At 36.1% G+C, this 27,723-nt stretch overlaps 1 protein-coding gene and 1 long non-coding RNA gene across 3 annotated transcripts in view; one reads left to right on the forward strand and one right to left on the reverse strand.

Moving 5' to 3' along the window:
* The window catches only part of LOC139320685 (uncharacterized), a 30,311-nt gene extending 28,079 nt beyond the window's left edge, over window positions 1-2,232 (reverse strand). For both annotated transcript variants that reach the window (XR_011600718.1, XR_011600719.1), the window contains exon 1: window positions 1,875-2,232. This is a non-coding gene — a long non-coding RNA (uncharacterized lncRNA). The remainder of the gene's footprint in view (window positions 1-1,874) is intronic.
* Window positions 2,233-2,568: 336 nt separating this feature from the next.
* PLK4 (polo like kinase 4) lies at window positions 2,569-27,723 on the forward strand. The gene is made up of 16 exons (XM_070948512.1): window positions 2,569-2,598; window positions 8,230-8,325; window positions 8,930-9,025; window positions 9,102-9,216; window positions 9,506-10,535; window positions 10,925-11,025; window positions 12,981-13,327; window positions 14,238-14,342; window positions 14,630-14,732; window positions 17,953-18,102; window positions 22,654-22,781; window positions 23,130-23,218; window positions 23,345-23,471; window positions 23,735-23,872; window positions 24,462-24,568; window positions 27,420-27,723. Exons 1-16 carry the CDS (start codon window positions 2,569-2,571, stop codon window positions 27,517-27,519), a joined length of 2,862 nt encoding a protein of 953 aa, XP_070804613.1. The 3' UTR covers window positions 27,520-27,723.

Raw genomic sequence — 27,723 nt, forward strand, 5'->3', positions numbered from 1 at the left:
TAAAGAAGTGGGTTTGCTAGCTTTTTATATGTTGAAGCTTGTCCTACTTGTCTTGATAGTTCGTGTTTATGATTGGCCTTGGTTGGCTATATTGTTTTATCTTGCATAATTCCTATTTCTTGATCCCCCCCCCACACACACACACCAGAAAATCCTACTCCCCTATGTTGAAGTACTGATGATACTACGGTAGTTTCGTAGTGAAATGTTTCCAAAAAGAAATCTAATTGTGGCAAACACCAAGATTCCAATATTTCAACTCTGATGTATAGCTATGCATTCACTACTACCACAACTTTGTCTTGGCAAGTGTATATACTGCCTATATTATATTATTCTAAAGGCTTCATTGTTAATTGATTCAAAGCTGTTTTACTAGATTAATGGTATTTTTAAAAACTCTTTTAATTGTTGATAGGATTCACACTAAAGCATGCTTCATTTAAAGGTTTATGGTTTATGCTGCAACTCACTGGGTTAACCCATGTCAAGATATGTCACAATAGCCAAATTCACCCACTGTAGTAAGAAAAAAAATCAATTCACAGAATAGTTTAATGTAACATGATCAATCACAGTAATAGCATATGAATCCTCTATTGAGCCCTGGTGTAATGCAAAGTTTACAGGAAGGCTTCCTAAGAAACGGAGATGAGCACTGCCTGCTAGAGTCGGACAGAACTGGACAGAGAAAACCTTTACCTTCGCACTTCTCACATATACAAGCACCACCTTTTTCTTGAACTGGCTCCAAGAACACTTCTGCAGCAACTGCACATAAGTTACAGAAATCCAGCTATCCTTTATACTGATCACTATCTACTGGTCATTAGGTTGACAATCCTAATGACCTAAGAGGCAATTGGCAAAAAATGAACTGGACCCAGGCACCAGAGTCTTACATGCCTCATCCTCATTCTCTATTGCAAGTGAAAGACGTTTTTTTAGCAATTGGTAATGCTTGAATTTCAGCCAAGAAAATTACTCTTCGCTGTTTTTACAAGGGTTGTACAGAGAACATGTAAGGCCCTCTCCACAGCATAGCTCCTATTCCAGATTCATGTCACAGCCACCCTGTTGTGGCAGCATTATATATACTGACATTTTTCTCCCAACTCCAAGATAGTATAGCAAAGTGGCTGTGTGGATAAGCTCAGAATATGGTATGGCTTAATGTGTTATGCAAAGCCAGCCAATTGTGCCTTTTGTTGAAAAAAACCAGTCAAGCAAACACTGGAATAGCAGGCTATAAGAGCCAGGTTGGAGTCAGACATACCCCTCACGTCCTGGACATAAATTGTTTCAACTTCTACCCTCAAAACGAAGCTACAGGGCACTGCACACCAGAACAACTAAACATAAGGACAGTTTTTCCCCCGAATGTCATCACTCTGCTTAACAACAAATTCCCAACTAATTCTCAAATAATTTACTAAGACTATATTACTATTATTCTTCTCTTCCTTTACTAGTATCTATCTTTTCCCACTTATTACTATAACCATGTTGCTTGTATCTTTCAATTTATATTGTTTTTATGTTTCCTAGTACAATTTGATAGCTTATTAGTAACCTTGACTATCACGAAGTGTTGTATCTTTTTATTCTTGATGAATGTATTTTATTCTCCTTATGTACACTGGGAGCATATACACCAAAGACAATTCCTTGTGTGTCCAATTATACTTGACCAATAAAGAATTCTATATTCCAATTAATAATTGTTGACAAAGCTACAATGTTTGGAACCCTAAATTCTCCAATTTTATCCTTATAACACACAGTTGAGATAGATTAATCTTAGACTGGGTGGGATTAATAGAAAAAGTAAAAATTTCTGGATTAGCATGTTTATATAGTATAGTTCAACGTACCTTGGCTTGACACAAGAAGTTTGTAGACTGAAGATAGGGGGAGCACAGAAACAATGAAAGAAGCCTTCAATGTATGCTTATAAGTTTCCTTCCAGTATTTGGACGGCCCCTGAACGAAATAGTTGAATAGCCACCTAATATATTTTGGCTGCGTTTGCTCAGCACACAGAACCACAAACTCATCACTTTTTAGTCGCAAACAATTCCATTCTCAGCCAACAATTCCATTCTTATCTTATGGTTTAGCGCGTTGGATAAACCTAATAAATTGGGACCACTACGTAAACTAGGAGTAGATGTGTTGTATGAATATAGCCCTTTTATTTGTAACATAATTAGCTCCCCAGGCTATAAAGTCTGCCGCCCCGCTTCAGCAAAAATGATTACCCGCCTCCTGCGCGTGCGCTTTTGTACCTCTTTCTCGACGATCATAAACAGTCCAGGGCGCACGCGCTCCTCTCAAAGAACCAGAGAGAGGAAATGACGTGTGACGTCAGACGTAGCCTTTCTGGGCGAAGTTTGCAACGGCGGGATTTTTCAAAATGGAGCCCCGCAAGGAGGGAGTTTCTCCCCGACCCCCATAGCGGGGAAGGACAGGCCTCTGGACCGACAACCGTAGGACAAGGACGCAGACTAGGCGGTCATGCGATAGCGGTAACGGATTACACGACGGAGTGAGAGCATCGCCTTCACCATGGCGACTTGCATCGGCGAGAAGATTGAGGTGCGGAACGGCCATTACACTACGGGCGGGGCGGACAAAAAGGATGGACCTCCTGTCCCTTTGCTCCTCGGGAAAAGATTGCATCCAACCATTATCCGGTCGAGGGGAGGCAGGTTTTCTGAGTGATCCAGTAGTCCCATCTCACTTATCATGACAGATGCTGCGCAAAAGTATCACCCTTGCAGAACACAATTGACGATCAATTATTACCGGCTCAGGTCCCTTTCCTATATAAGATATATTTATTGAGGTTCTTTGTGGGAAAGGACTTCACTCTGTCTAGCCCCGCATAATAGTTGGGCTGATCCCAAAACTTTTACTAAGCTTGACTCCAGGTAAACTTCCTGGATGCGTCTCTGTTTTCTAGTCCGGAAATGATTGCCACTGCTTTTTTCCGAGATGTTTTTTTAAACTTCCGAATCTCAACCTGCTTAACATCTTTGGGATCAGTCGAGATCAGCTACACTACCCCTTGTAAACAAAGAAAAATATATCCCCCCCCCCATTTCCAAAATTTTAAACCTTTGGGTTTAAGATAAAACAATGGAAACAAGTTGGGCATCCAACAGCTGTGCAATTCAGTTATCCTGTGCAAATTATCCCCTCGTGGAAAGCCGTCATAGTAACAATATGCCCGTGGCCTCCTTGATTGTAAAAATACTTTATGAAGCATGCCTTCAATTTTTCAACATTAATATTAGTTTAGATAATTGCAAATTAAATCTAACATTTCTGTACTAAATTCTGTCATAACCCTCTTAAATCATTCAGTTCTTGACAGTTTTCCACATGAAGTAAGCCATTTTGTTCAACTATGGTTAGTTGAATGAGTTAGAAGTGGTGTATAAATGATTCTCTGGTCAGGATTGATTTCTGGTGAATTCATGGGTACTTCTATATTATTGGGATTTATTATTTTTGCAATAATAAGTGGTTTGCCATTGCTTGGTTTCCCAGTTAGGCTAGTCCTGATATTTTCTGGAGCTCTCCTATCCAAGTATTGAGCACGCCTAATCTTGCTTAGATTTTTAATCCAGCTAAGATCAACTAGATAACTTCACAATTAGAGGTAAATTACTGTACACTAACTACACTGAGCCACAAAGCAGTCAACAATATAATCCATCATATTCTGTAGAACTAACTGGTATGGTTAGTTTATATTCAATATGCCTCAAAAAATTGGATGAGAAATCTATAGTTAAGCCTCTTGTAAAAAATAGGAATACTCAATACTTTGAGTGGATATGGACTACAGCTTCCAAAAGCATGATCCTAAATTTATAGTTGCAGCTCAATACAGACTTACCTAGAAGTTAATCCCTTCAAATATTATGAAACTAAATTATTGGCTATCAATTTAGTTCAATTACTATGCTACCTTCCTTGGCCACCTACCATTGTTTCAGAGTCTAATAATGAATAGACAGAAATGTAAACAGAAATTGCTTTCAGTGTCAGAATTCTTATGCCACTTATGTATAATACTTCTGATTCCACTCCAAAAGGTTCTTTGAAAACCAAACACACCACCTCTTTGGAACATCTTAAAGCAGTTACATGCAATGCCAGGAAGACACATAACTGCTTAAGAGTATTGCAATAGGTGCTCCATTTCCTACTGCAATACATTCGGAGACCCCCGTCCCTCACTTTTTTTTATATTGAAAACCTCATTGCCTGATTAGGCATTACAATGACTTCCCAAGTGTAAGTCTGAGTACATGGTAGCTTTCCTACCTTCTCAGATCTATTATTTCTTTGCATACAGTACAGATAGTCTCTGAATTATGACAACAGTTGACCCCTACATTTCTGTTGCTAAGACCATTGTTAAGTGAATTTTGCCCCCATTTTACAACCTTTCTTGCCACAATTGTTAAGTGAATCACTGCAGTTGTTAAGTGAATCTGGTTTCTCTATTGCTATTCCTTGTCAGAAGGTCACAAAAGGTGATCACTGACCCTGAAACACTATAACCGTCATGAATCAGTTGCCAAGTGTCTGAATTTGGATCATGTGATTGTGGGGGATGCTGCAATGGTCATAAGTGTGAAAACTGATCATAGGTCACTTCTTTCAGTTTCAGTTCCAAACTTTGAATGGCCACTAAATGAACTGTTGTAAATCAAGGACTATATGTATTATAGATTGTAAAATAATGCTGTTTCTGAAAGTGATAAGAAATGGAAAGGAAAGCTGGCAGAAAGAAAATACTTCACAGGAAATACATACTGTATATATGTTGGTCTCAATTATGCATGGATTGATGGTCTAGAAAAGGAACTAACAACCCTCTATTGTTTGCAAAGTCTTTTTTAATCTGGTTACTAGAAGATTTTTAAGGTAGACACCAGAGACCAAGCTGAAATATTCTATAAAGTTTCTGAGAATGTTTTGTATTTTATAATTGTATATGTGTGTGTGTATGTGTGCGCACACAGAGGTATATACATACACAGATCAGTTTTGCTGATCTGTTTTGATCAGTTTTGCTCACAGAGGTTGTCTAAGAGAAAAATGAATAAGAGTAAATATTACCGAGGAACACATGTTTATGTGATATTATATTACCTTTGGTAATGCTCATCTGTTCAGTATGTAATTCTAGAAGTTCCTTGGAAGGATCTCTTACAGATTCTTATTTAAGTCAATAGTACAACAAATAATCCCCTATTTCAGTCATCTTCCAAAAAGTTATGAAAACACAGCTGTTTAAAAGATGGCATATGCCATCTATTTGATTGGCATTGTTCCCGTTTTAAGCTTTTTTATGACTACAGGTATTAAAATCAGATGTTATTTTTACAGTATTTAATAATTTTGGCTTGTGCAACTCTAGCATATAACAAAAAATAGAAAACATGTATTTACAAAATACTAATATTCACACATTGTTAAATTCAAAATATGATAGTTCTTGTGTTTAGAAACAAAGTTTTAGTCTAATTGACAATTCAAGATTTGAATTGATGTTAAAAAATTGAATCCTTGGGAAAATATGTGTAGCAGTTGCAGTAGTATGCTGAAAGCTCATCTGTCAAATTAGAGCTTTTGTCAAAAATTGGATTCTTTGTAGGATTGTGTATGCTAGTATCAGTCAGTACTGCAAAATCTGTATAATGGTGTAAAGAGCTCTTTTATGTTAAAAATTTGGCCTGTTGCCTTAACTGGAAGAGGTAGCCATGTTGGCAGATTTTCTTGAAGAATTTCTCTTAGTTGTGTTTTTTGAAAATGCAGGATGGAATGTCTTTTGTGCTTACAAGCATTTTGTTATATCGTACAGTCATGTAGCCTTTGCAATCCAGCCATTACATTGAGGAATATGTCTAGAGCATGAATATTGTCCGATATCCAATTATATTCTATTAGTGGCTGCAGGATTTGACAGGAATTGTTTCTCAAACTATGAAGAGTATTTAGCCTGATTTTTTAAAATAAATCAGCAGTCTATCTGACATAAATAATGTATTTGTTTTATAATTCTTTCTAGTTTATAATCCTGATACAGGTAGCCCTTGATTTACAATTATTTGTTTAGTGACACTTCAAAGTTACAAATAGTATTGAAAAAAGCAACTTATGACCATTTTTCACAATTACGACTGTTGCAGCATACTCATGGTCACGTAATCAAAATTTGGATGCCACTGGTTCATATTTATGATGGTTGAATACCCGAGGGTGTAAGTAATTTACTGTTTTGCGACTTTCTGACAAGCAAAGTCAATGGGGAAGCCAGATTCCCTTAAGAAGTGTGTTACTAACTTAACAGCTGCAGTGATTCACTTAATAACTTGGCAAAAAAGGTCATACAATGGGGCACAACTCATTTAACAACTGTCTTGTTTAGCAACCAAAATGTTGGGTTCAATTGTGCCCTCTGGAACGAGCTACCCCCAGGAATATGACTAATCCCGGACCTCTGTACCTTCCGTCGAGCTTTGAAGACCTTCCTATTCCAGCAAGCTGGGCTGGCTTGAAATTTTTAAAGGGTTTTTAAGGGGTAATGGGTTTTAAATACTTCGGGAAGCCAATTGGATTTAATTCTGTTTTAAATTATTTTAAATTTTGTATTGTATGTATTTTAATCTGGCTGTGCACCGCCCTGAGTCCTTCGGGAGAAGGGCGGTATACAAAATTAAATATAATAATAATATAATAATAATAATAATAATTGTGGTCATAAATCGAGGACCACCTGTATTTTATACTTCAACCCATCCTTAAATTCAGAGTGCTTTACAATCTAAAGCACATCCAAAAACTGACAGGAAAGAAGAAAAAAAGTTTCCATTAAACAATAGAACGACAGGTTGCCCTTTAGAAAAGGCTGTTTTACTAAAGCTTTAGAGAATTATCCTACTCTGTGTATATGTGTAGTTTATCCACATACACACGCATATGTAGCAGATTTAAAGTCTCTGTTTCAAATGGAATTCAGGCACTCGCTTCTTTCCTGAGGGAAAGAAGGGAGGTCTAACGCTCCTAAAAGCATCGGGCTTGGTTTCAAAGTGAAGTCTCTACGCCATCGTTGAGATAATTTGACTCGGTCCGATCGGTTTTGTTCGCGGGTTCACTCCCGGTTGAAACGAACAGACTTTGAAGTTCCGTACTTCTCGGCCGGGCGGCAATAGTTTAAACCACCGCGGGATCCCGAGGGGCAGGGAGGGTATTCTGGCTCCCCTCCGGAGTTTTTCCTCGGCGGCGGCTGCTGCTGCTATGGAAGCGGGTGTTGGAAGCCGCGTCTCCCTCGGGAGCGGGAGAAAGGGCGGCAAGATCGCCCGTCTGCATAGCTTAAGCTTCAGACCTCTCAGTGGGCTCGACTCCCGGGCAGGATGCCGCAGTGGCTCCTCAGTCTTCTGCTCTCCCCTCTGCCCGGCGACGGCGTATCCTGCGCCGGCATGTCCCATTGCTTGCCTTGTGAGAGCTCCATTAAGGTAGAGCACTGCCTAAGCAAAACCGCGGATCGAAGATTTTTCTCCAAATTACGGACGGGCTAGTTCTCTTTTGGAAGGGGATATATATATAGAGAGAATAAGTATCACGGAAATTGTGCGGAGGGAGAAGTGTTGAAGGAACAGGTGGTTTACATTACCCCCCAGTCCTGTCCTCCCCCAAAAATCAGGAATTTCGCATGAGCTTACAAATTTAGTCTGAAGGACTTTTCATTAGGTCTTTATCTCTTATTAATGCAAACAAGGAGAGAGTTGAAGGCTTCTATAGCCAACTTTTGAAAAGTCTATGGAATAAGAAAAGTTAAGCCAGCAACGCTGTGAATTTTGTAGAATAAATTTTTGTAGACTCAGACCTAGGGCCAACATTGTAGTCATATTTGCATCTGGTAAGTCTTTTCCCTGGGACACAGAAGCAATTTTTTTCTTCCAGTATTATAATATTCTTACTTGGCCTCAACTTTATTTATTTCAAAACATTTCACTATTATTATTTTTTTTGAAGAAAGGTAACATGATTTTAAATTGTTAATTAAATTTTAATACTTTTTTTCCTCACTTTTCTATAAAAATTCTTTTCAGAATGGGAAAACGTGCATGTAGCATATTTAAAAATAGTGGCTAATATTGGATAAACAATAAATTAAGTAATATGAGATTATTTTTTCATTTGTAGGAGTTCAAGGTAGGGAACCTTTTGGGCAAGGGTTCCTTTGCAGGCGTATACAGAGCTGTATCCTTGAAAACTGGGCTTGAAGTGGCTATTAAAATGGTAAGTGACCAGCAGGGCAATAAATAGACTAATAGACTAATAAACTCCATGTTTCATGCTTGATATTCTTTCATTTGCACCAGTTTGGCTGATTTCTCACTCGGACCTGACACTGGTAGAGTTTTAAAAATATTACTGGTTTGAATGTTGTCCTTCATCATCTACCAGTTTGAAAATGATGTTTATTGCCACAGAAAACTTATAGTGTAAAAGTATGTTACATTTATATCCCAGTCTATCCCCCCGACATCCTTTGATTGCTATTTAAATTTAAAACAACAGCCAAACCATGTTTTAAGATAAGAAGTTGGCTTTTGTTTTATGAGAAAATTCATTATATTTCCATACATCTTACAAGGTATTCAAAGCAATGTTTATATTCAGATCCTAACGATATACTTGAAGTAATGCTGTTTTGATTCAGTTTATGTATTTCTTTGTGATCAAAGGTGAGATTATAGCACCAAAACTCACTCAAACTGAGAGTAAAAAAGCAGTCTGTACCTGGAATAATAGTGTTATTATTCATTATACTGTTAAATGTGTTTGCTCATTCTTATTTTCACTTTTGTATATAAGCTAAAAAGATTTGTTATCTTTTTAGATTGACAAAAAAGCTATGCACAAAGCTGGTATGGTACAAAGGGTACAAAATGAGGTGAAGATTCATTGTCAACTAAAGCATCCCTCCATACTTGAGGTAAGAAATTACCTTTAGAAGTTAAACATCTATAATTAAGGTTTAACTTGTTATAACTATTTATTTTTTTTCCTAGTTGTATAACTACTTTGAAGATAGTAACTATGTGTATTTGATACTTGAGATGTGCCATAATGGAGAAATGAGCAGATATTTAAAAAATAGGAAGAATCATTTTTCTGAAGAAGAAGGTAAGATTGCTACATGTTGATTGTATACAAATATATATGCATTTTAAAACTTTTACATAAAAAATCTTTACATTTCTTTATATTTCTCCCAACAATTTTGCTCCTCATTTTATTGATCTCGGAAGAATGGAAGGCTGAGTCAACCCCTGAGCCAGACAGAGTTGAGATTTTCTTAAATCCTCTGTTTATGAGTTCTGTGAATGGGTCAGCTTTCTCTCTGAATGTGTACGATATATATTTGGTATGAGAAAGACTTAAAGCATCCTATATCTCTTTTTGTTCTATACAGTTCGGAACTTCATGCATCAAATTATTACAGGAATGTTGTATCTGCATTCCCATGGAATACTCCATCGGGATCTTACACTCTCTAATCTCTTACTCACCAACAATATGAATATCAAGATAGCTGATTTTGGACTTGCAACACAACTGAAAATGCCTCACGAAAAGCATTATACAATGTGTGGGACTCCTAATTATATTTCTCCAGAAATAGCTACAAGAAGTGCACATGGGCTTGAGTCTGATGTCTGGTCTTTAGGATGTATGTTCTTTACACTTCTGGCTGGAAAGCCACCTTTTGATACTGATACAGTAAAAAACACTCTGAGCAAAGTTGTACTAGCAGATTATGAAATGCCAGCGTTTGTGTCAAGAGAAGCTCAGGATCTCATTCACCAGTTACTTCGGAAAAACCCAGCAGATCGTTTAAGCCTTTCATCTGTATTGGATCATCCTTTTATGTCCAGTGGTAGGTCAGTAAGAAGTAAAGATTTAGGAAACGTAGAAGATTCAATGGATAGTGGAAATGCCACAATTTCTATCGCTTCCACTGCTTCTCCCAGTGTCAGTACAAGTGGCTGCTTAAAAGAAAAGAAAAGACTTTTAATCGAGCATCCACTTCCCAACAAAATGACAGTTTTTCCTAAACACAAGAGTGCTAACAATGTTGCAACTGGTTGTGGAAGCCTTCACGACAACCAGGGACTTCCAATAAATGAAGTTGTCAATACTGGAAGGGGAAGAACAACACAGCTAATTGAAGAAAGACCTCATTCACGCTATCTCAGGAGGGCCCACTCCTCTGAAAGATCAGGCACATCTCATAGTCAGAATTCAGAAATATCAAGTCAAGTGGAAAGGTGCCAGTCCTTGGAAATCCTCCCAAAACCAAGACATGGACTAATAGAAAATAAAAAAGATTTTTCTCCTATAAATTGTTATCGTGATTTCCCAATTGTATTTAAGGAAGACTTTCCCGCTAACTGTGACTCAGTGGAAAAACATTTTTCACCACCTATAAAACAACAACCTTGGTAAAAATTGAAATCTTATTTTGATTGGGTTTATTTGGGTTTTTATTATCTTTCTTTTACATTATGATAAGTAATGATTTAGAATCTGGTTTGCTAATACTTTCATGGCAGGTGTAATATTAGAAATGTACATTTCAGTTTGTATTCAATTACAGTTCAATAAGTGGACATCTTAAGCTGGAAACGCTTAAATGTGGTTTAAAGAAATAAGCCAGCTACTATATCAATTTAAAATACAACTTCTGTCTGAAGTAATTCGTTAAATTGTATTATGCTGATTTATAACCTAGCGTCCTAGCCCATTAAGTAAACATATATTTAAAGATTAGCAAGTTACGTGTGTGCAAATTAATGGAGAGTGCTTATAGATGCTTACATTTTGTTTTTAGTTCAGATTTTCCCTGTCCAGTGAAGACTGACAATGCTTTTTTAGAACTGAAGACTCAAACTGAAACAATGCAGCAATGGCTTGGAAATATACAGCTTGGTGGTATGGATTTATTTAATCTGAGTACATTAAATTTGTATAAAACAAGTAATTCTTATAATGAAAATTTTCAGGAAAACTTTGTGGACATATCCAATAATGATGTAAAAGATAGAAATTTGCTTTGGGGAGGGGTTAGAGAATATAGGGGAGATTGTTTTGAAGAATAAATATGCTCTAGAGGAAGAGGAAGTTGCTTTTCTAAGCCTGTTGTGTACAACAGAAGAAAAACATAGTCTTTGCATATATTCAAGCATACTTGCAATATTATAGTAAGTTGTAAATTGGGACAGGATAGCATGTTTGATAGTAATATAAGTTGCTTTATTATTTCCAAATATTTTCAGGAAAAATTAACATGTATAGTTTAGGGGCGGGGTGTGTGTGAGTGGAATCACAGGGATCTCTGTCTTTATGTCTGAGTTGAGATATCTTTATTCATCCTTAGATGAATCCCAAGTTAGATTTCCTGATTATAATGCAGAGTTCTGGAATGTAGGAACTAGCTTTTACTTGATACAAAATGTTTCGGTGTTTGAATGAAAACAAACAGGTGTTCCAGAATAGATCACACTATAATTTGAAAATAAGAAAAACAGAGTACTAACTACTCTTTCAATAAACATTAGAATTGTCCACATCTGTCCTTAAAATTTGTTACTTTAATTCTTAAGTAATACTTTCTTTATCTTTCAAAACTTTTTAAATAATAATAATAAAATTTTTATTCTCTTCAAAATGCTTAGGTATTGCCTGGAAATATATATAATAAGTAATTATTAGCATTAGTTTATATGTGGGCTGGGAGAGAATAATAGGAACAGACGGGAAGGAGGAGTTTTCTTTCCACTGCATCACATTACAACAGGAATTGAAAGAATACAAACATAGAGCTGTAATTTAAAACTATGGGAGTTAAATCTTAAGCATCTTTAATTAGTAGGAAACCCTTGGGGAATTGAAACCAAGGATAAACAGTTAGGATTATCTGAATCCTTGGATAATGCTCTTTTCAATTCTTGTTCTTAATTGTGTTTCTACTTTGACAGAAGGGATGTGTTGATTCATATACTTTATCAGGATAGTTGTTGGGATTTATTTTTACCACTCCCTATCCATATGCTTATCTTGAAAGGAAGAACACATATAATTAGATGTTTTCTAATGCAGGAGACTGACAGAAATCTGATCAGGGCATATATATACCGAATGCCGAAAAATTCAAATTCATATTCTAAGTATCAGGATGGATTTGATTTAAATCGAGTCGATTTAAATCATGATTTAAATCACTAGTAAAAAGACTTGATTTAAATCAACTCAATTTAAATCATAATTTTTAAAGAGCAACTGTCATCTCTGCTACTCCTTTGACCTACTGTTGACTCACCAATAGTCCCAGTGTTGCAGAATATATAGCCTTGTGCTACATAACTAAGCTCCATTTCATGCTGAATAAACTAAATTATTTATGTATCTTAAATATAAAACTATCTTACGATAGATTTTTACCCCAAAAGTTTTTTATTAAAATAAATTCAATAAAAATAAAAAAAAATCTGATTTAAATAAAAAAATCCGATTTAAATTAAAAAAATCCGATTTTTTTAATTTTTTTTAAAAAAATCATTGATTTTTATCCACCCTGCTAAGTATTGTCAATAGAAATATTATTGCTGTTCATTTATACTCAGGAAAACAGTTTACACAGTAAGAAACCTAATTTATCAGTTATATAATAATATATGCTATCTTAATCAGGTAATTTAAGTGGAACTGAACTTTGTTGAACCTTTTCATATTTGAATTAGACCCTTAGATTAAAATTATATGCTATATCAGTTATGAAAGAGTTAACCTGATTTATTTTTAAAAGAAAATGTACTTTTCCTTTATTAAGGAAAAATTCCACAACAATGCATTTCCAAAATGATTAAAATGTTATTTTGCTACTTCAGTTCAGGTATCAGAACCTTCATATAAAATAAATGGGGATTGTCGGTTCTATCTTGGTATGCCTCAAGAGACTCTAAAGACAGTGAGAAATGGTTCACAGAGTAAAAATTCTCCTGATTCTGCACCAACTATGGGATCACAAGAATTAAGAAAATATACAGCTAGACTTCCAAGTAAATCTGAAAAGGCCCTGCTAGCACCTGCATTTGGTCACCATCTTGTGTCTGAAATCAAAAACAGAGACAAAGAATCACAGTATGGACACCCAAAAGCTCTCCTGCGAAATATCGTATCTCCTCTGAGTGCTCATAGACTGAAACCAATAAGGCAGAAAACAAAAAATGCTGTGGTAAGAGCTTTGTACGTTTCTAAATAATATCTCTGCAGAAATAAAAAGTAAAATAGAAAAGTAATACTATTATAGAAATTACTTTGAAAAATGTGATTATAAATATAAGCATGGTTAAATGTGTCTAAATTGCTAAAGTATAAAATAGTGTTTATGATTAACATTCTTTTTTTCTTCGAAAATATTGAACCCCAAACATTAACCACAACCAGCTCTGCTCTTGCATTGAGTTTAAGTACGTGGGTACAAACAATAAATATATAGATTCAATTTATTTCTGTTGCTTATAAGCAGAGTGCAGACTTAGTTCTCAATGCTACAAAACCTGAACCTTCAGGATTTCCCTCAGTGGAAATACAAATTGAGTGGAATTCTCAGTGGAATATGAAAATAAAATTAGTGCTGGCTGAACTTTATGCAGATAAATTTCTGTTCAGATTCAGTACCTAAAAAGATAACATTGGTATAATCTTGCATGTTTTTGTGATGCTTAGTGACTATTTTTTTGAAATATAACTGGCTTTAATGTTTCCAATTTAGTTATTGGACTCAAAAGGCTTCTTCTCAATCCTTAATTTTTAATTTAACATCTGTCTCTATTTGAATGCTGTTGGTTTTTTTTCTCTCTCTCTCATCTTTAGTTCAAATCTCTTGGTTTAACTCTCATGATATTTTTCCATTGATCATCTCCTTTTTTTCTACTAATATCCATGTCTAGTATATTGGTTGTCATAAAACTGTAATTACTGTTCAGTGACATAAAAAGATTTTTTCTGTGTAGGTTGATAACAATATGTAATATATTATAAATGATTTTTTGGCACTACAGATATGAATATTTGGTGAAGGAAGTTTTTCTTTAGATTTCTTGCACTATATTTATTTTGTTGATTTTCAACATATATTCTAGGTGAGTATTCTAGATACAGGAGAAGTATGTATGGAATTTCTAAAGGAATATAATTCACAGGAGTTTGTAAAAGAAGTACTAAAGATTTCTTGTGATGGAAATGAGGTAACTATTAATTTCTATTATTCAAATTTAAATATTACTAAACTAAATGTTTATGCCAACATTACCATATTATGTAGAATTCAGCTGAAGATCTTAAAATCTCTAAATCTGTGTCTGTAAAATTTGCAGTTGATGTTGGTCAATAAAGATAGCAAAGCATTCTAGAGAAAATTAATTTGAATTGATAACCTATGCAGTTTTAATTTGAAGTACTCTTTATTGTTTAACTGTTGTTTACTTTATAATTTAGTTTAATGATACTTTTTATTTTTTTACTGTATATTAAGGTCACAGTTTACCATCCAAATGAAGGTATAGGTGTTCCTCTTAATGACAGACCACCGGCATCTCCTGAGCACCTAAACGTATATAGCTTTGATAACTTGCCAGGTAATTATAATTTCTTTGAGTCATTTAGAATTTGTTTTTCTTTTAAGATCACATATTTGGCTGGAATTTGTGACAGGAATCAGATTGACGCAGAGTGAAACCAGGATCAAGTGGAAGTGATTGATCAGTGGGTATTAGTACACTGCTGATTGAGGATAAGCCAGTAATTTAAAGAATTATGATTTACAGTGATTTCTTATAAAGTTATAAAACATGCAATATAATCTTGATAACTTTCCATTTTTTCTCAGCTCATTCATTAGGTTTCCTACTATCCTCTGTGTCAGCAAGTATATAAATATACACCGCTTTAAGTATGTGTGTGTATATGTGTGTATAAATGACTAAATGACTCATAATATTATATGGATATTTATATGAATCATCTATCAATTGCATACGGAGTCCTTTTGAAAATATTGATGCTATAACCATAACTATCTTTCAAAAGTTTTTTCCTTAACTGTTTTGAGTGATATAATTACTCCCATTAAATAAATAGCTTTTAAAAGGCATTGTTGTCACTGATTTTGTACTTCCAAAGTATACTTTCTATTCATTATATGAGATGTGAAAGTTCAGGTAAAACCTCTTACACATACTTTCCCTCACTCACACAATGCCTTTTGTGCATCCCTATGGCCCTGACTTGTGCCATACCTCTTATGCATGCCCTCAATATATCATCTGTGACCTGCACTGTGCCTCTCATGCTCCTGTTTGCAACTTCCTGCACTCACACTGTGCCTCCCTCACACTCTATTCAACCTTCCCCTACATCTCCATTGCTTCTCCCTCACCTGGCAATAGTGACTTACTTACTTTCCTGTGGCCTATAACTTCCTGCCAACTTCCTCAATGATTTTGGTTGTGGGAAGCCAGCCAATGGTTGCATCGACCATGCGATTCATTTAACAACAGCAATTGGGGCTGCCGGGATTGCCATCTCTAAGCAATGTGGTTGCACTTTACAACTGCATTGCTTAGCCATGGAAATTCTGGTTCCAATTGCTATTGTAAGTCAACGATTACCTTTATGATAATATGCAGCAACTTATTAGCCTACCTGCATTGCTTTGCAGTACTAAATTTAAATATTAAAATAAATTCTAGACTTTTTAAATGAAAATATTGAATTACTGGAATAAACATTAAAAGTTGTTAAAGGACTTTTGCTAATACTAACCTTGAACTAATTGAGATCAGAATTTCTGTCACTAAGTAGTCATTAGGTGAAATATCATGTAACTGCATCATTTAGCTATGCTAATTGTGGTAGTCCCAGTTGTAGTCATTAGGCCAGATTCTCATGCTTCTTCTGCCTGTCACACTTCTGCTTCAACTCTCCCCAATCTCTCTACCTCTCTCCATCCTCTTTAGACCATCCTCGCTTCACCACTGCTTATCTCTGATGCCTTCAACTGACCTTGCCTGTTTTCTTCTTCCTTCTGGGTATGGTGGCTTTGTCAGTGCCGGGCTTGCTGCCACTACCTCCCCTTTTCTGGCAACTGGTTTCCTGGCTTGCCTGTCCCAGTACAAACAGCAGTCTTAACCTCCTACGCATTCCCACCAGCATGTCTGATTTGCCTGCTGAGGCTCTTTGTGCCAGACATGGCTCTCTGCCTTCTCTGCTGCAGGCCCTACTCCATTAGTCTCAGCCCCCTGCCTGCCAGTGACTATTTTATTATTATTATTATTATTATTATTATTATTATTATTATTATTATTATTTAATAATTAAATTTAATATTATTTATTATACACCTTGAAGCGCACCCGGAAGACCACTGGAAGCCAATGCAGCTCGTGCAGGAGAGGCATCACATGGGAGCGCCCTCTTGCTCCCATAATCCCCCGCGCGGCCGCATTCTGCACCAGTTGGAGCCTTTGGGTGCTCCTCAAGGGGAGCCCCATGTAGAGAGCATTGCAGTAGTCCAGGCGGGAAGTGACAAGCGCCTGAGTGACTGTGCATAAGGAGTCCCAATCCAGAAAGGGACGCAACTGGCGAATCAGGTGGACCTGATGAAAAGCCCCCCTGGCCACGTCCGTCATATGCTCTTCCAAAGACAGCCGTGTATCCAGGAGGACGCCCAAGTTGCGAGACTATGCACACATGCTTGCCTTCAACCCTCACCATTGCCATCTCCATAAGACTACATTTATTTACAGGCTGACTGAGCAGCCTCTGTTTAGCGAGTTGTCTTGCACAAAATGAGTCCATTGTTGTCTACTGTTGCTGGTGGCAGTTTGCCAATTTCAGGCAAGAATGTTTCAATCCTGCATGAAAATACAAGAGGTACATTACCCCTGAACTAGAGCAGTTCCTCTTCCATGTATTGTGTTAGTCAGGTGCCACTGAAGTTTCTTTGACTTTTACAGTTTTTTGGACAGAAGCTTGTTACCTTGACCTGTCTCTAGGAATAACTTTAGTTTTTCACAGTTCTGTCATCCTATTAGAAATGCCCGACAATTATGTTGTCCGTCCGTCCTTCCTTCCTTCCTTCCTTCCTTCCTTCCTTCCTTCCTTCCTTCCTTCCTTCCTTCCTTCTCCACTCTCCCTCCCTCCATTTCATCCACAGTGACCCATCCATCTTAAATATATGACTCTGGGCAGATAACAGTATTTAAACACAGAACTAAAAATATAGCAAATCAATAAATAATATATATGGCTGCCAAGGTACAAAATCAACCAACACATCAATAGAAGTAACTGTGATATGGGTTCAACCACACGCTTGGCTAAGTAGCAAAACCACGTCTTCATGGCCTTAGAAAGATCAGCAAGTCAAGTTCCCAAAGGGAAGATTTATCAGGAGCACTGCATATTCATAGAGGCTGATTTATTTATTCTGGCAACTTGTTCAAAGTTTTTTTCAAGTGGCTTTAGTAGGCAACATGTTATTTAAAGTTTACTGCCACATGCTTTCTGTATAATAATAAGTAGGGTTGCCACAATATGCATTTTCTTATCAATTTACAATAACAGCAATACATAAGCATAAATCTGTATATGAATGAAGTTTGGAATTATGACCCATAGGAGATATATCAAAACAAAGGAAGGAAAAGAAATGAAATATGGAATGATTTACATATATGGGGATGAAGAACATACGGAAAAATGATTTTTTTTCCTTAAGTTAAAATCAAGATATATTCACTTGTTATAAGTAAAAAGATAAACTGAACTGTAACAACTTTCTTTTCTTTCTTTTAGAGAAGTACTGGAAAAAGTATCAATATGCTGCCAAATTTGTGCAGTTGGTAAGATCCAAAACACCCAAAGTCACTTTCTATACAAGATATGCCAAGTGCATGTTGATGGAAAATTCGGCTCCTGCAGATGTGGAAATTTGTTTTTATGATGGTACATGTCCTTCGGTTCTTCCGCACATTTCCTTCAACTGTTAAATTTGTAATTAAACTATTAGTTGACCCTGACTTTATTCTGCTAATAGTTCCTTAACTTGTATATTTTAAGGAATTTTGCTAATTGAGTCATCATACACTAAATATACTAAAACTCTTAATTGAAATTAATATATTTATATATTTGAATCTGTAGAGATTCTCAGTCATCCAGGTCATGGTTGTTCCAAAGGTGCTTTTTCAGGAGGCAACTGGACTTTCTTGTTTTTTCTTTGAAGACATTTTCATTCTTATCAAAGAAGCTTCTTCACCTCTGACAGGATAGTGAGGAATGGAAGGGTTTATATTCCTTGCAGACACCTCAGGTCACCTGATTAGTACTCCTGGTTCCTGTAGTCTACCGTTTATAGGACTACAGGAACCAGGACACAGATAAACCTCCAAGTGCTTCAATGACCCTCTAAAACAGCGGTTCTCAACCTGGGGGTCGCGACCCCTTTGGGGGTCGAACGGCCATTTCCCAGGGGTCGCCAAAGCCCTCTCTCGCCCCCCCCCCCCCGCCTTCACTCACCCTCTGCCTCTGCTGGATCGCCCAGTCGCCGTTCGCTTACCCCGCCCACTCCCAATCTATTGCTGCTCCGGAGTCCCAGCTGATGGCTAGAGGGAAAAAAACTTTAAATTCTTGCCGCGGGGCTTCAAAGAGCTAGCTGCAAAGAGGTAAATTCCTGGAGCAAGTTTTTTTCCCCCTAGCTATACTGAAAAGAAAGCGAAAGCAGGGTCTTAGCTGCAACGTGACAAAATGAGGCAGAGAGGTTTCTTTTTCTTTTTCCTCACCAAAAAAGGTAGGTACAAAACTGCAAATAATGGGAAATTTAGGGCAAGAGGAGGTTCAAGATTTTAAAACACAAAAGAAAAAAAGCTCTATTTAACTAGGGAATTGTAATAATTGAGATACTATTAATTGTATATTGTGTTGAAAGCAGAAATGGTTAAGTTGTGGTTTGGAGGAATATATGGGGGAAATTATTTGGTTTATTATTATTGGTAAATATTAATTGATTTGTAAGAAATTGGATTGCATGGAAATAATTGGAATATTCATGTTCATATTGATAAATATACAAAAAAGATAGTTATATAACTAATTGATTTATATTAAAATGTTGAATTTGTATTAAACAACTGTATTACATAATTAACCAATGTGAGGATGGATATAAAAATAGATGACAATGCAAAGGGGTATAATATAGAATAGAAGGGAAAAATTGAATTTGATTAAGATTAGAGATGAGGATGAAGGGTAATATTGGTTTTTTAAAAAAATAGTTGAATAAATATGGTAAAAAGGAAATATAGAAATTGTAAATTTAATTGAAATGACTAAATACTGTGTTGGAAGAAATATCCTTCTGGGTTCTGCTCCAAGTGGGGAAAAAGACACTGGAAACATGGAGACTGTTTGGAAAGATGTTTTAATAGTGGACAGAATCACATGGCTTGATGGGGCCCATTGTGTTAGTTTCTGTTGCTATTGTGTTGCAAATGTCCTTTGACAAAGGATTGACTTTCTGCCTCTGGCCCATTAACAAAGGGTGGGGGGCAGGAAGGTGGGAGCTGCTTTATCTGTAAAATATGCTTCTCCATTTCTCATCCAGAGAAATATAATATTCTGCCTTTTTAATATTTCCCAAAATATTTCATTCTTCTAGGAAAGGGGTGGCTGCTAACCTCCTACAACTGTTTAAATTTGTGGACCGGCCAAATACTCTGTTCAAAGAAAATATGTTGTATGTTTGTATGTGTGTTTCTAATTATTGCTATTTATTCCTATTTGTTCTCTTTTATTCTTTAAAGTTTAACAATTCATTCTTTATCTTAATATCTTTATATTTGTTTGGGGTTGGCTTTCTTCCCTTTCATCTTTTTTATTGTACAGCAATCTTTCTCCTCAAACCTACCACCTCTGTCTTTTCTTTCTTACTTACTTTCTCTTCCCCCCCTCTTCTTCTTCTCCCTACTTCCTCTTTCTCCTTCTCCTCCTCTCTTCCTCCCTCTCTTACCTTCACTCCTATTCTAATTTCCCTTCCCTTCCTTCATCCCTCTCTATTGCTGTATCCTTTTATGCATATGGACTACTCAGAGGGCTGAAAAAGTTATTTTTGACTGGTCCTCTCACTTTTGACCAGTCCTCGAACTTACGACTGTCCTCACATTTTACGTTTTTGCCCTATCTTGTCACCATAGTGAAGAGAAGCAGTTGTGAAATGAGTGACATGGTTGTTAAGAATGCTACAATGGGCATAAATGATGACCAGTCATAAGTGCGAAGACCGGTCAAAAGTGCGAGGACCTGTAGAAATCACTTTTTTCAGCCCTCTGGGTAGTCCTTTTGTGCACAGGGACTACTCAGAGGGCTGAAAAAGTTATTTTTGACTGGTCCTCGCACTTTTGACCAGTCCTCGAATTTACGACTGTCCTCACATTTTACGTTTTTTGCCCTATCTTATACCATGTTGAAGAGAAGCAGTTGTGAAATGAGTGACATGGTTGTTAAGAATGCTGCACAGGCATAAATGTGAGGATGGTCATAAGTGTGAGGACCAGTCAAAAGTGCGAAGACCTGTCAGAAATGACTTTTTTTCAGCCCTCTGAGTAGTCCCTATACACATAGCCATGGCCACCCGGTCACATGACCAGCTAGCCATGCCCACTCGGTCACATGACCTCCAAGCCACGCCCACAAAATAAGCCACGCCCACAGAACCGGTAGTAAAATAAATTTAGAACCCACCCCTGGTTGGGGGTCACCACAACATGAGGAACTGTATTAAAGGGTCGCGGCATTAGGAAGGTTGAGAACCACTGCTCTAAAAGGATGCAAATGACCAGCTGTCTGCAAGAAATATAAATCCTTCCATTCCCCACTATCCTGTCAGAGGTGAAGAAGCTTCTTGGATGAGAAGCAAAACGTCTTAAAAGAAAAAACAAGTCCAGTTGCCACCTCAAAAAGTATCTTTGGGACATATTTGGCTATCACATGCTGAGCACTACTAAATATGTATTTCTTGTGCTTTTATAGCAATATCGCTTAGACTTATATACCATTTCATAGTGGAGACAATTTTTTAATTACTTAAGGAATTTTTTGTTTTATAATATTCATAAGTGATTATGATTATTATAAAACTTAATTATTTGAAAATTAAATGTTAGTATTTACACTTCATTTTTACCGACTTCTGCGTGCAATTGACATGGCCATGAGTAATTCAAAGCCCCTTTAAGTGGCCTTCAGAATCTCCTCTGATCACAATAGCTGAAAACTGGCAGAAACTTCCTTTTTCAGAGAAGCAGAGTTAAAAGTTTTTTTTAGTTTTCAAACTCCTTCAGCAAAATGTCCACATGCAGCTGATCATTGGAGGTAATCCTCAGGTTTCAGTAGCAACAGGGACTGATTTTCTGTTGCTTAGCAATCTGGTTGCAAAGTACAACATTGCGTCACCATGTTGCTTAACAGTGGCAATTCCAGGGGTCCCAGTTGCTGTCATTGAACCAGGACTGCATGACTGCAACTTCTGACTTCCTGCTAGATTCTCCGTTGATTTTATTTATTTATCTATATATCAAATTTATTTTTTTATTTATTAAATGTCTATATCATCAATTGTGCTGCTACAGCAATTCTGCGCAGCTTACAATATAATAAAAAGTTAAAAAGTGCTAAAAGCAATTGCAATTAGAAAAATTGAATAGAGAGTTAAATCTTAAATGATAATGACCAGCTTTTTTGGGGGGGGGGAATCTACCCTGTCAGGCACCCCCCACTGTAGCAGGTCCCTTTTGGGACCCCAGGCCAAGCAACCAGAGCCAAGTTTTTAGGCTCTTCTAGAAGGCCAAGAATGGGGGGGGGGGCTCATTTCCAATGGGAGAATATTCCAGAGGGCAGGGGTCACAGAATAGGTTCTTTTCTTGGATTCTGCGAGCTGAAATTCTTTCGCCTACATGATCCGAAGTGGGCCCTTTCCATTGAAATGAGTAGGGTGGATTAGTCCCATTGGGGTAAAATGGTTCCTCAGATATCCTTATATAGCTGTCCATGTCACCAAACAAATAACTGGGCAATGTAGCAGTGGAGGAATATCAGGTCGTGACTGTGAGGATGCTGTGATATCTGGAACTACTAGGATCTATTATAAGTACCATTGATTCAGTGCTTTCATAATTCTGAATGGACATTGGAACGAGTGATCATAATCTGAGGACTATCTATAAAATATTTTCTAACATTGAAGCTCATAAAAGAGAGCTTCTATTCCTGTGCAATTTTTTTATAGAAAGTTTTGAAGGCAGTGAGAAATTTGTATTCCAAGGAATTTTTTTTTCACAATATTTATTCTTCAGGCAGACAGATTGCATTTGTGTTTTATTCTGGTCCTGAATAATACTGAACTGTTGGAAATTTTCAACTGTAATTTTATTTTATTTTAATATACATCAAAGAGTATGAGAGTACATTTCCTCTACTTGACCATTTTTTTCCTTCTAGGGGCAAAAATACACAAAGCAGCAGGAGCAATACGAATAATTGAAAAATCCGGAAAAGCCTATACAATAAGAGAAGAAAATGAAATTTTACAGAAGGATATACAAATATATGTGCATCATGCAAATGAGGTGAGTATTGTTTATATTTTTAAAGGTGGAGGTGTGAAAGTGCATTTTCCAATTCATCTATTTTGTTCCAGTTCTATGTTTGAAAAACTGTAAGAAGTTGTGATAGATAGTTGGGGCAAATGAATCAATGAAAAATAATATCAATTGGTGAATAACTTTTAATAGATTGATCAATTTCAAATATATAGCTTTTAAATTGCCTTTTTTTATAGAATTATCAATACTTTCATTATATAATACTGTTATTGCTGTTGTCCGCTGTACTCCTATTCCATCATAAAGGAACAAAACTGCATTATCAGTGTAATTTTAATGTGCCTGTATGTATTTATTTCCTTATTTTAATAGGCTCATCGCATTTGCCTTGCACTAGAAACTGCCATTCTGGCAGAAGAAAGAAGTGAAAGTGTTCCATTTTTCCCCATTATTGTTGGTCGGTAAGCTGTCACATTTGGTGTTCTTTATTTTCCAATATAATTGCTTCTCACATGGCAGACATTTTTTAATAGAGATTTTCATTTATGCTTTCATGTAGAGCTAAATATATCTTTTCTCTACCTCAGTAAACCAGGAAATCCTGAATCTCCAAAAGCTTTATCAAGTACAGCCCCATCTTTGATGAGTACAGCTTTGAAGAGAGATGTTGCCAAATCTGAATCTTCAACTCAAGTGTCTAATATTAACCTATCTGTAAGTAAGCAAATGCACAGATCATTCTTTTATTATGAGATTTTTAAATATATATATATATATATACTATACATTTAAATTTTAATTTTGGTAACTGCCCTAGATTGTTTAAAGAGACCCAAGCAATGGTGTTAGGGTGCATAAAGACAAGATTGAATTCCTGGCATATAGCTAATGAAATTAAATTATTTTGTTAAATACTGAAGCCTCTGGCAAAGTTTGATCTATTATTGCAATCTTATATTTCCATGAATACCTTCTAGATGTGTTATGAAGGATCTGCATTCACAGAAGCTACATCTGAATCAAAGAACTCTTCTGGTAGCTCCAATGACTGTGTTCCACATTCAGCCCAATTGCTAAAGTCTGTCTTTGTAAAGAATGTTGGCTGGGCTTCTCAGGTGAGTCTGTAATTCACTCCAAAAAACCCAATCAGATTTATATGATCACAGTGGAGGAGAGAGCAAGTTACAAATTGATATTTAAAGCTGTAACTCTGTTATCACTCTGCTCATGTTTTGATATTTGCTACGGATTAGACTGTAGTTAATAGTAGAACATAATATTACCATTAGTTTCTTATTGTACTTGATACACAAAAATTGCCAGGATTACAATGCATATGAATAGGTTCATGAGCCAGAATATAATTTGCCAAAAAACCTGATTATACCTTGCTCAAATAGTAGGCAACACTATTTGCATTGAAAAAGGAATGCAATGATTTCCATCCAATGCAACATTTTCTCTCCAGTGGAATGAGTAATTTCTCTGAATAAATTACTACTTTGAGACGAAACCAAATAACCAAAATAATGGAGACTGCTTCTCATTTAAGCCTGAAGCCAGATCCTAATTATGAAACCACTTTAATATAATGTAATGGCCTTACAATGTGGGATACTTTTTTTGATAATTCTTGTTGAGTGATTAGGTAAACAGCTATTTTATAGACTTCCATATATGAAATAATCTTTTCTTCCCTTCTAGTTCACAAGTGGGGCAGTATGGGTTCAATTTAATGATGGATCCCAATTGGTTGCTCAGGCTGGTGTTCCCTCTATTACTTACACATCTCCAGCTGGTGACACAGTTAGGTATGTATTAGTTTTGTTATTATTAAGTAATCCTTCAATAAATATCAGTCTCTAGACTTTATATTTTCTCATTTGATTTTTAAGCAAGAGTGTGGGGACTGTGCACATTTTAGTATGTGGGAAGTTCCAAGCAAGGTGATTTTTTGTAAAGTCAGTGTGTCAATTTTGATTTAAAAAATTAATTATTAAAATTTCAGTTTGCAAATTCTGATATTTTGTTACTTTCTCCATTTGTTTTTCATCAACTATCTGTTGTACTACTACATGTATATTTTTAAAATGCTTTGACAGAAAAAACTGTTATATAATAAATTATGTTTAACAAATCTGAGCTAAAATTAAGAGAGAAAAGAAGAACTCCCCCTAAAAACAAGAAAAACAAGAAAACCAATAAACAATAAAAATGTTATGTGGGTATGTATATTGAGAAACAGGTTTAAATGTCAAATTATTTAAATGCCAAATTATGTTTTTCAATATTATGATTCAATTTTTAAATGAAAAATTAAATCTAGACTGCCCTGAATCATATAGTTTTTATATTGCTTGTCCTTTAACACTGAACTAATTCAGAGGCCAAGTTAAAGAAAGTAATTAAGCTAGAGGTGGGATTCACTTACCTTTGCAAATGTGAGCGCATGCATGCGTGCACTAGGTTCGCTCACATGCGCCTCCTCTGTGCATATGCACAGCCTTCCATGCATGCGCTTTGCTTGCGCATTGCGGATGGGCAGAACCTCGCACGTTGCGGGTAGATGGAGCCTCCTGCAGTGACCACTACCTGTTCACCAGAACCAGCTGAATTCCACCACTGAATTAAGCCACCCTTGGAAACATGACACATGAATGTTTTCTAAGAGTACAGGAGCCACCTTTTTACAAGCTCTTAATTGTAAGCCATTTTATAAATGGACAGTCTTCCAATTATACAGTAATCCCCATCTTTTTGATATTATAATTCATGTTCTGAAAACTCACTTTCATGAAAAGACTAGGAAAACAGGGAACATATAATATAATCCATTAGTAGGCATGTGTTGAACTGTGACTTGAAATGAATGCTTTGTTTGCATGTTTTCACTCAATTGGAATTATTGAGCTGAAATAATCTGTGAAGCCTGATATATATATATATATATATATATACCAAAAAATGTGATGAAAGCAAACTATAATAACTCAAAATTCTTAAAACTCTTAATTCTTAGACAAATTTATTTAAAAACACAATTCCTGATTTGTATATAATGACAAAAATAGGAATCTGCTAATGAACTAAGTTTTTGTTGACTCCCCCTGCCTTGAGGGTAGCAGCTGGATAACTGCTTTCTTACAATATGCATATACACTTGTGCAGAAACCAATGTTCTACAATTATGTGCACATTCATCTAGTGGTTGTGTTTTAACATTATACAACAAAAACTCCTGATGTTACAAAACAGCAGTTGAGGAATCAATTTTAGGAACTTCCGGTATTTAAAATATATTTATGTAGGAGAAATGTGAAAAAAATATAACCTATTTATGGTTAATATAACTACAGTATAATTTACTCAATCCTGGTTTCTGAATTTGTACCACACTCCAACACACGTTATTGTCCACAGTGCAGGTTATATATGTGGTTGACCAATTTTTGTTCTGTATGTGCAAAATACAACCATAGTATACAATTTTTTTTAATCCCTTATCTTTTGTCTGAAAGTGTGGTTTAAATCATTAGACCATTGGTTTCATTTGTTAATAAGATAATAGCTCTAATCAGAACATTTAATGCAAGAGATGAAAGCTTGTAGACTCCACTTTGATCCTCTTCTAACTTACCTGATTTTTTAAAAAATGACTTTTAATAAAACAAAATTAGAAAACTGGCCTGTTGCAAAGCCAAGCACCAGCTTTCAGCATATTTAGTGGGAAAATGCTTTAGGGGCTCCAGAAAGATACTTCAGGAGAGAATAGCCTAGGAGGCTAGTTCACAAATGAGTTCTTAGCAGGGGTGAAATCCAGCAGGTTCTGACAGGTTCTGGAGAACCAGTAGTGGAAATGTTGAGTAGTTTTGAGAACCGGCAAATACCACCTCTGGCTGGCCTCAGAGTGGGGAGGGAATGGGGATTTTGCAGTATCCTTCCCCTGCCCACCAAGTCACACCACGCCCACAGAACAGGTAGTAAAAAAATTGGATTTCACCACTGGTTCTTAGTAACTGGTTATGCCTGTCATCATAGTTGTCATTTCAGGAGTTTATTCTTCACATATGCTCACAAAATCCAATATTGTCTGGCTCAATAGGGTTGTTTTTCCATTTTAAATAAATTGAATGAATTAGAAATTACCATCACCTAGCAAGATCAGGAATGGAAACTTTTTAACCTTTAAATACATGAGTAATTAATTCCTGGCTAATTCTGCCTTATAAATGAAGATCCTGCTTCCACAGGTTATTCATGGGTGGATTAATATCAGCTTTCCTAAATTCTCTTCAGTGCCAGAGAATATTGTAAAGAATCTCTTATGCTTCAGAGATCTACATCCACTTTGTAGCTGAGGACAAACATCCTGAGTATCACTATAGATTACGCCTCCTATCCCTTCATTGCACTGAAACATAGTTGGGAATCCATTGTCAAACCATTTTAGGTTTGCACAATTTAATATAGTTTTGAGAACTAAAACCTAGCCTCCCTCCCCCAAAAAAACTGCAATAGAGTTCATTACAATTTTTTGTACCTTCCCAAGTATTCAGTACAGTTCTTACTTACTGTAAGATTATTTCTCTTACATACTAGAATGATGTAAAATAAAAAGTGTTATCCCAAAAGATTAAAATTGGAATATTGGTATCTTCTTAGGTATAGAGAAGATGAAAAACTTCCAGAATTCATCAAAGAAAAGTTGCACTGTCTATCTTCCATTCTGGTAATGTTTACCAATCCAGTTGGCCCTCACTGACGAAACTGCGTATGACAAATTTAAATAACTCGATGGTAATAAATTTTTTTTATACTCAGAATAGTAGACTTTCCTCAAAAAATCTAGACTGGTTTTTCCTGACTGGAATTAATGTATAAGTGTTCTACTTTTAAAACATTAAAGCAAAATTACTTGCATTTCATGTAATTTATAGAAAATCCTGTAACCATCTTGGTTCCCTAC

Source organism: Pituophis catenifer, unplaced genomic scaffold (genome assembly GCF_029215685.1).
Source record: "Pituophis catenifer annectens isolate HBS135680 unplaced genomic scaffold, rPitCat1.0.hap2 SCAF_8, whole genome shotgun sequence".
Taxonomy (NCBI): domain Eukaryota; kingdom Metazoa; phylum Chordata; class Lepidosauria; order Squamata; family Colubridae; genus Pituophis; species Pituophis catenifer.

What these genes read in the sequence shown, in the direction of transcription:
- PLK4 (XM_070948512.1), top strand. Translation starts at nt 2,569, where the DNA reads ATGGCGACTTGCATCGGCGAGAAGATTGAG. An exon ending in TTGAAGTGGCTATTAAAATG is followed by an intron (nt 8,326 to 8,929) that starts GTAAGTGACCAG and finishes TTATCTTTTTAG; the next exon opens with ATTGACAAAAAAGCTATGCA. An exon ending in TGTCTAATATTAACCTATCT is followed by an intron (nt 23,472 to 23,734) that starts GTAAGTAAGCAA and finishes AATACCTTCTAG; the next exon opens with ATGTGTTATGAAGGATCTGC.